This window comes from Lucilia cuprina, chromosome 5, assembly GCF_022045245.1.
Source record: "Lucilia cuprina isolate Lc7/37 chromosome 5, ASM2204524v1, whole genome shotgun sequence".
NCBI lineage: Eukaryota > Metazoa > Arthropoda > Insecta > Diptera > Calliphoridae > Lucilia > Lucilia cuprina.
Window position 1 is genome coordinate 67,753,968 of NC_060953.1, and position 10,129 is coordinate 67,764,096.

At 29.3% G+C, this 10,129-nt stretch overlaps 1 protein-coding gene across 1 annotated transcript; it reads left to right on the top strand.

Annotated features, from left to right (window-relative positions):
- Positions 1-509: 509 nt before the first annotated feature.
- On the top strand, positions 510-1,811 carry LOC111680741 (signal recognition particle receptor subunit beta). The gene is made up of 4 exons (XM_023442442.2): positions 510-721; positions 792-1,089; positions 1,152-1,277; positions 1,337-1,811. The coding sequence occupies exons 1-4, from the start codon at positions 616-618 to the stop codon at positions 1,530-1,532; spliced, it is 726 nt and encodes a 241-aa protein (XP_023298210.2). The 5' UTR covers positions 510-615; the 3' UTR covers positions 1,533-1,811.
- The last annotated feature ends 8,318 nt before the right edge of the window (positions 1,812-10,129 follow it).

A 10,129-nucleotide genomic window follows, 5' to 3' on the forward strand; every position in this document is an offset into this window, starting at 1 on the left:
ATCTCCTGTAGTATTTTTCATATTTTTTTACGAGAAGGTTGGGTCCCTAGTTTTTTTTATTTAATTTGAGGTATATTTCCGCATTTAAAGTTATAGTAGGATTTTACTCAGTTTGATTTTTGTATATATCATTGTAGTTTGTTCTTTTGCGGTAAAATTTCGTTTTCTTTTTATCGTGGAATATATTTGCAAAATTTCCTGTTTTCTTTTAATTTTTTTTTTCTGACATGTGACCTGTTGTGGACATATACATAATTACAACACCGGTTGGTACATGAAATCAAACATGAAATATTTTATTCATCAACACTTCTTTAGATATACGAAGTTTTATTAAAATCAGACTTATTGTTCAGAAATTACAGATTCAGTTGTCTTTTCTAAATAAATCTCTAATTTAACGGTTCATCACATAAGAAACTTGGTAGCACTTTTTAATTAGTTTACTTTTTACACTAAGAGTCTGGCAACTCAAAACCAATTTGACACTGCTGTTTTTTTGACATTTCAATTGTTTCTTGCGTGGCTGATTGACGATTGGGATGCATATTTATTATTTTGTTGAAATAAAATAATATCGAATATAGAAAGTGAAAACAAAACAATTAATAAAACATGGATCAAACACAGAAAAGGGAACGAAATGGAGAACCCATTAAATTGGGTGAATTGAATATGACACCAATATTGGTGGCCATGATTGTGGGCTTTATAGCCGTGGGTAAGCTTAAGCAGAGAATGGGTGGAAGCATGTTTATTTAATTTGTAATATTATTGTAATTATATTTTAGCTTTATTCGTTATCTTCCGTAAAAGATCTTCAGCCCGTAGAGATTTCCTATTGACTGGCATAAGTGAGGCCGGCAAAAGTTCGATATTTATGCGTATTTTACATGACAAATTTCCAGAAACTTTCACTTCCATTAAAGAAAATGTGGAAGACTATAAATTAGGAGCTCGTTTGGTAGATATTCCTGGCCACTATAGAGTAAGGGAGAAATGTTTCGAACAATATAAGAAAACAGCCAAGGGTATTATATTTGTTTTGGACTCGGTAACCATTCAGAAAGATATACGTGATGTGGCAGAGTAAGTTAATATAATGAAATTTCTACTAAATGTATTATTAAAGCAAAAATAAATTATTTTAGTGCACTTTACATAATGCTCACCGATTCGGCCACTTTACCCTGCAAATTTGCCGTATTGTGCAATAAGCAAGACTTAGCTACCGCCAAGAGTGTACAAGTTATTAAGACTTCTTTGGAAAAAGAAATGTAAGGTGTTTTAAATACAACTTTTGTGGCTAGTACTGATGATAATTGTATTTTTCCAGGAATATTATACGTGATACACGCAGCCGTAAATTGCAATCAGTAGGTGATGATGATGTTAACAAACCCGTCTATTTGGGTAAACAAGGCAAAGACTTTGAATGGTCGCATTTACAGCAAAATATTCAGTTTTATGAAGGTTCTGCTAAAGATGGAGAACTCAGCAATCTCACCGACTGGATGGACAAAGTGTTGTAAATTAAATTATATATAGATTTATTTCTACACCATCAGAATCATAAGCAGCATTTTTCCTATTTAGCATACAGCGTTCATTTTAAATAATTCATGGAATATTATTGGGGAAGCTAATTGTGTTTGTAATTTTTTTATATATTTTTCATTTTCTGTTTTGTTACATTTAAATTTTTGATTTAGTATTTAATGTTGAAATGTTCAGTTATTCCTTATTAATATTTAATTAACTTTTTTCTAGTTAAACAATAAATTTAAGGTTTTTTTATAAAAAAAGTTGAACTACGAAAAAAGTTGTTTATATTGTTCTGGGAGATAAATCTGTCTGTAATTTGATTTATAACCAATAATTTATATTGAATACAAAATTTCTAATAGAACTAACCGTGACTTGTTTCGCTTTGAAAACTGTTTAAAATCTAATTTACTGAATTGCAACTTCTTTAATATGTTTACATCTAAAGAAGGGGTGTATGGATACATTCCAACAAATAGTTACATATACATACTTACGTTTAAATTTTTGAAGAAAAATTGTATCATGATTTTGCTTGCCATCAACTCCTGCCAGAGAAATCTTGAATATAAACTTGTAGGGAAAGTAGTATGGATTGCGCTCCATTAAATAAAAATATTTATGTATTTATATTCATGGAGTGAATTTTGTCCAATTCTATGATCGGCAACAGCTGCCGCCAGTGCAGAATATCACAAATGTATATTTTTAGTCAATTTTCATTAAAAATAAGAGAAGTTATGTTTGTTAATTGTTAGAACTCGCTATTAAAGTTATTTTTGTATCTTAATCCCACCAAACAATTAAAAACAAAAATTATAAAAAAACATTTTTTTTCTTAAACTGATTAATCAAACACGAATGTAAACAAAAGTAATGCCAAGTTTGACAAAGCCCAACTCAACGGAAACAGAATTGTCAATTAAGCGTTTTTCGTAATAACTTAATTAAATATTTTTTACTATTACTATAAAGTATGTCTTTAATATTACTTTATTAAATATTACAAACCTTTTTAGATGGCAAAATTTAAGTTTCTATACATTTTCATCTACATTTGCTTTACTATCTAATACTTAAACATCATCCGTTTTTTTCATTTGATTATGCAGCTACTGATTGACAGCACTGTTTGAGATGTAAACACAGTGTAATTTGCAGTTTATTAAATTCGTTTGTATGAAATTTATTCGTGTTAATAAAATTAACTTTTTAACTTAAAAAATCCAATAACTTGAAAATAATTTTGTGTTAAAACAAACTTAAGTAAGTGGAGAATATGAAGAAAGTGTTAGTTTGTTGGAATAAATGTTATTTTATTTAAAAATCCAATTGGAAAATTTTTGCAAGTAAAATGCAATTCCCGCCATTTTTGTGTGTCTCATATGAGACAAGTGTGAGACTACAAAAGCAAAAGACCTTTTTTTGTTTGTCACTTTTTTTGCCGGCATGTCTGTGTGATTTAGTGTTGTGTTAGTGGGAAAAATATTTTGTTTGTTTATGTTGTTTTTGTAGAAATGGGAATATTATTGCTCATACGTACTGTGTTGTGAAGAAAAATAGATTAACTTTACGTTACTTTGCATTACGTTTGAGTAAATGTGTTTTTTTAACGTAATGCTAGTAAATGCATTTTATGTAAATTAAATTTTAAAGAAATAGTAAAATAAAATTAAATTAAAAATACATTAAAAATATGCATATATTTAGAGAATAAATATATAGCATTATTAATGTTAATAACTCTGTGTATTAACTGTGTTAATAACTCTGTGTACACTTCTCACGAATTTTTCATGTGATTTTTTGGAAAATTGTTAAAGCGCATTAAAGATAACTTCTGGAAAGGACATCTCATTAAAGAGCTCTTAATTGGTAAGTCACTTTATTATTTTTACTAATTTTTAAAACATACTTTCAATAACTCTTAAATTGAAAAATGTCAAACTTAAATTTTACATAAAAACTATTATGGTTTATAACTCAATTCAGTTGAGTTAAAATTGAACAGTTTTAATATATTCCATTTTTTTTGGTCTTACGAATAACAATTAATTTCAGTTGTAATTGTGTTGACGTTGTCAACCTAAAACTTTTATATAGAAATCCTTGAATCGGTTATATTTTTTTCATTACTTCAACTTTTATCAAATATTTATATAATTTTATATAAAAAATCCCAAAATCCTGTAGATCCTTAAATAATATTGAATTTGGGGTGCAATTTTTTCCCATAAAATATGTATCATTATGTAAGAAAAATGAAATTATTATAGGTCTGGTTCTCTAAAGGCGAACGAAAAAGTATTTTCTAGTTTTATAATGAAAACAACAAATAAATTCGAAAATTTTTTATTGTTTTCAATATAAAATGGGAAAGAAATTTTCTTTCGCATTTAGAGAAACAGACAGTATGTAAGAAAAATATAATTATCCTTAAAAAAAAACGCTACAATTGAAAAAAAGAAAATCTGTAATCACATCAACGACAACAATTGTTTGTGAAATCCATTCATTTTATTTTCACAAAATAATTTTGTGATTACGAAAAGTGTTATGTTTACAACCGTAATATTGAAATCAAGTCTAGTAACAAAAAACTGAATGTGCATGTTGCAAAAGAGCACACGAATCATTACACATACACTTGTGTAAATGACGTTGCAAAGGGAAAACCTGTAAGAAACAAAGGATACAAATTGAAATTCATATTTTGGTAAAATGAGAACAAATTGAAAATGATTATAGCCAACACCAAACACTTCACTAAATATTACTTTTAAAACATACAAAGAAAAAAAAACATGTAAACATTCTTCATTTAAGAAAGGCAAAGGTATGTTTTATTTGTACTTGTTTTTTTTTTTGTATATATAATGATAGTTTTTGTTTGCCACAAAAAGTGGGCTTTTTAACACTTCTTTTCAAGTGGCGCACAATGCATATTTCGTCAAAGAAATCAACAAACATGTTCACATATTTATCGATGCATTGATTAAATTACTGGCGAAAGCTAAATACTAAAAAATAATTTAAAGTTTCTTTCTCATACCAAACCGAAACAATAAAAACAGAAAAAACACCAGAGTGAGAAGTTACACCTTTATGTGGCAAGGGAATCATCATCACCAACCAACCAACCAGCCAGCCGTCATTATCATTGTTAGCAGTTAATAGTTAGTTATAACAGTATAACTTGTATGTCGTTCATTTGGTCGTTCGCTCGATCCAATTTCTTTAGTGATGGTAATTCTAGTGAAGATGGTAACGACAAACAATCAACAACATCAGACTTTTATAACGACGACGAGCATGCTGCGAAGTAAAGTTTTTTGTTGTCTTCTTAACAAGGTGCCGCAGCGACAAGGTGCTAAATGACAGCCAATTATATATTATGACTAGAGGGTTTTTTTTAAAAATGCTTTCGTCGCCTCGATCATGACGTGATAATTATGGTGTAACTGCGTCAAGATTTATACTTTGTACTTGGTTTTGGTAACGATGTGTTAAAATAAATTTCATTTTATAAAACATTGATGTCGTTACAAAAATCCACAAAACTTAAAATATCACCTCCTGCTATTACTCACTCTAGTCGTGGAAGCGTGTTTTGTCTGCTGTCAGTTATACAATTGAAAGTTAGCTATAATTTCATATGACACCATATCCATGCATAGACAAAATCTAATTTGAATTTCGTTTGCGATAAATCTGATATCAGATTAACCTAATTAAAAATATAAAGATCGATTCTGTAAGCTGGAGGTCCACATCACGCGTTCTACGCTTTCTCGCATTCTGAAATTTACACAAGTTAGCACAAAAGCGTAGAATGCCTTGACGCGTAGAATGCTTAAAGTAGGTCTACTTTTTACTTTTATAAGCGTCACAAGCGGCGCACGAACATGTCAGCTGATTTTGACATTTTATATTCTTTATTTATTGCATATTTATCAATTTTAATAAATTAAAATGAGTTTAATGGTGAAGAAACAAATAAAAGCTGAAGAAAATCGCAAAGTTTTTAAAAAATAAAACAAAAAGTTTACGCTTTAAAAGCGTAGCATGTAACTTGAAGCATAGAACGCGAAGTAGGTAAAAAAGGGTTTAATGCTTTAACGCGAAGACGCGTAGTGTGGACCTCTGGCTTTAGGCTGAATCTATAAAAGATGTTAATGTTACGAAATTTTTACTTTAATAATGCTTTGCAATACCATAAAACTTTGATAATGTTTTTATCCATTTGAATGTAAACGGTGTAGTAGACATCAATGTAAACACATTATAAATTATGATTATAGGTTTGAATATTGAAAAAGAAGTGAAATGCACTAAAATAAAACAACCTGCAGCCGTTCATAAAGACATACAGAAGTATTTATATACATAAATAAACATAATGTAGAGAAAACTAGGTTGATCGACAAATAAAAAAAATAATAATAAGGACCGATAAGTGACGTTGTAGGTTTTCTAAATGGCAATCATTTGTCATATTATATGAATGTCGTGGAGAATGGAAAAGTATCTGCTTGAATCCTTAATGTAAAGTTTTAACAAGAATCAAGAATTTAATTGTAACTGCAAAATGTTTGTTCAACAATTAATCTTAATTCAATGGATTATAGTTTTTTATACAGTGCTTTATATAATTGTGCAACCACTTAATATAACTTTATAAAGTTGATGGATGTTATCTTAAAAGTTGATTGTTGTTTTATATATATATATATAAAATTTAGAAACAGCTGTGGATCTTTAAATGATGCTTTAATTGAGAAAATATTCAAAAATTGTGAATAGCGATCACTTAAATTTGTTAATTATTGTCTGCTTTTTCATGAAAAAACTGAAAATCAGCAGCTTTCTTAAACGACCCAGCAGTTCGACAAAGAGTCAATGCATACGAAAAAGACAGTAATTTCCACTAATAGTTATCCACCTGGATGATCGTAATTCGTATGTTTTGGGTCATTCGTCACGAATGTACCCTTTGTAATCGAGAATGAAGACAGTCGTCACTTTAGTGTCCCCTTTGTAAGCGGGAGCGGAGACAGTCGTCTCTTTACTGTCCTCAAGTAACCTAGAGTTGTTTTTTTTTTGTTGTACATTCGAAAGTAGTTATTTTACCCATCTTTTGGAGAAATGATTACTACTTTCTACTAATATTCCACCATCTGGTTGACTCCAATTTATAACTTTTGGGTCAATCGTCACATTATTGTCCCATAGTATTCTGGAGAGTAGACACTTGAAATTTTCAAATTTTAGTTCCATTAATATCTTTCCACCTGGCTGACTCCAATTCGTATGTTTTTGGTCTTTCGTCACAAATAAACTCTTTGTAATCGAGAATGAAGACAGTCAGTTAGTGTCCCCTTTGTAAGCGAGAGCGGAGGTAATCGTCTCTTTAGTGTCTCTTTGTAGGGTGTAGAGTGACGATTGACCTCCTCGTAGGACAAGCCCATGTTAAAATGGTCGGTCACCTGGGTTGTCAGGTGGCTAGGGGCCACCACAAGTGGTAGGTTAAGTGGTCAGTTCGGGACTGTCCCATCGAACTGCTGGGGAAGTACAAAATACTTGATTTAAGTACAGATCGGTTAAGTAAAGTTTAGCCTTTTTTGGTTCAAAATTATCTTAATTAATTTAAGAATTTTAGATTTCATTTAAGCTCAAAAGCATATTAGAGTTGGAATTTGATTAAGAAACGTAAACGATTGAATTAATTCCAAAATAGACTTGATTTAAGCTCGATTCGTACTTGATTTCAGAATTTAGAATATCTTAACAAAAAAATAATTACAAAAAATAAAATAGTTTAATTAAAACTTGTTTTAAACTTCCAATAAGAAATTAACGAAAATTTTAGTATGTACCCGGCACTGTCGGTTTTCTTTATTTAATCCAAAAGTTTTGGCAAATTTGTTAATATTTTCTTTATTTCTTTTTTCTTATTTCTTTTTATTCAATTTAAAATGAAATTGTTAAATTAGCATAAATTAACGGTAAATCAATTCTCAATAATGATTTCCGACTAAATATGTTTTTGACCTTTTGTGTCTTATTTCAAGTTAATTTGATCCTTTTTTCCAAACCTCTTCTCTTTTTTCATATGGACAAAACATTAGCAAAAACAACTGTTATTTTTTCATAATTCGTTGCAGTCAAGCATATAATATATATATACATATTTTTTTTTAGTTTAAACCAATTTTAAGCCTTAAGCCCTTACTTATGTTCATTTTATTGCTTATCCTTTCATAACTATTGGTATGTTTTTTTTTAAATTTTTTCGTTTATAAAATTTTTCGGTATATAATCAAGTAGAATGTGCTGAAATTCGATATGGCTCCATAAAAATTGAGAGTGTGTGTGTCCTCAGATTTAAATTAATGTTCCGCAGCATAAGTTTTTTTATTTTTTATTTTTTTTTGTACTAAAATTACGATCTTCATATGTCGAATATTATGGGTGTCGTTAGGTCTGTGTTTAGCTGTTATGCATTGTATTGTCATCATTATTGCTCGAAATTTAAAATTTTGAAAAGAATCATTCAGCCGTACTGCAATTATACTGCTACTGTATTGAATTTTAAAAGGTTTTCATTACGCTTTAAATGCCAACCAAACCAACAACAAAAAAACAAAAAAGTATCGAAACATTAGTTTTCGCTTGGCTTACGCATGTCAGACAATGGCATATGGTGTAACATATGATGAAGATGTTTAAAAAAATTTTAAACTTTTGGTTTTTTCTATATAGCACGTGCTATACGAACTTTTAATCTTGTCACAAAAATGTCATTTAGTATCTTTAACTTTTCAATAGATCAATAGAGAATTTACTGCTTTAAGCTATTTCCTTAGTGAAAACATATGGCATCAAATATTATTTTGAATTTATTGGTCCAAACTAGAAGTGAACAAGAACTGAACTAGAACTGAACTAGAACTGAACTAGAACTGAACTAGAACTGAACTAGAACTGAACTAGAACTGAACTAGAACTGAACTAGAACTGAACTAGAACTGAACTAGAACTGAACTAGAACTGAACTAGAACTTAACTAGAACTGAACTAGAACTGAACTAGAACTGAACTAGAACTGAAGTAGAACTGAACTAGAACTAGAACTGAACTAGAACTGAACTAGAACTTAAATAAATCTGAATTAGAAATTAACTATGTTTATCATTATAATTTAAGTCTTGTAGAAGTTATGGTTACTACTTTTTTAGAAACATGACTAGGCGAACCAATTGAAACTTAGTTATCAAATGGATTACAATAACCCGTATATAATGTAAGAGTAACAAGTCAGTTTTTTTTGTAATCATTCAAAAACTATATGGATCCTTCGCATTTTGCAAATAGGCACCATGTAAATCTATTTAATTTTGTGATCTATTTAATTTTGGATTGTATTTAAATTAAAGAAGTAAAAAAACTATACCTATAGATAGATATACAAAAAAAAAAAAAAACAATATTCAAGTTAAATAGTTTGTATATTGTGATGAGAGTATTTAACTGACATGGTTGATGTTCCACCAGCCAAATAGAAAGACAGACAGACAGACCAACATATAGACATATACTATTTATGTATCCATCCATCTACATACAGACATTATTATATCGTTTATTATTATCCATGCACGGTCAGTCGTGTGCGGCGTTAAGCAACCGTATGTATCCGAATGCAACCGACCGAAATCATTGCGCTTAATAGGTTTTAGGCTAAAACTCGTAAACGTGTATTGTGTACACAGCGAAAAAAACACCAACAACAAAAACAACAACATTCAATCGTACTTGAATCCAACAAAAAGCGAAAAACATTAAACAAAACTTTGAAATCAAGGTGTGTATTTTTTCAACGAGAACGTGTGTGTTTCCATATGAATGAAAATTTGTATATAAAACAATAATTTGGTCAAAAATGAAACAAACAGCAACAAACAAAAAATAAAAAATATATATTTTGTTTCGTACAATATGTATGAAAAACAAAACAATTTAACGCAAATGAGTGGTCTTAAGTCGAAACACACAAAAAAAAAATTAATGGCATGCGCGAGAAAAATAAAATATTTATGATGAATAAAATTATTCATGCATGATTGTCGTGCAAAAACCAAAAATCAGTCGAGGGTTGTAATTTTTATACATTAAAAGTATATAATTCATTGGAATTTGGTAACTTACAGATTCAAATTTATAAAACAGAAATTATTTTGAAATTGCCCATAATCAATTTTGATCATGTTAAATATTGATAAATTGAACACTTGTTGCTTTGTTGAATTTTCAAATTTCTTTAATTTGGAGATATTTTATGCTTTATATAGAATTGGCATGCGCCAGTAATTCTTGCAAATATTAGTTGGGAAAGAATGTTATTTCAACTTTGGAAAGTTCTTCAGGAATTGCATAAAATATACTTTTATTATCCTGTGCGTCAGGTGTAGTGAAGTATGCTTCATTCGACACATGTGTTTAGTATAGCAATCATCGCATTGTATTCTCATTTTCAGAACATCTTATTTCTATATATTTGCACCGCTCATAGGATATGGATAAA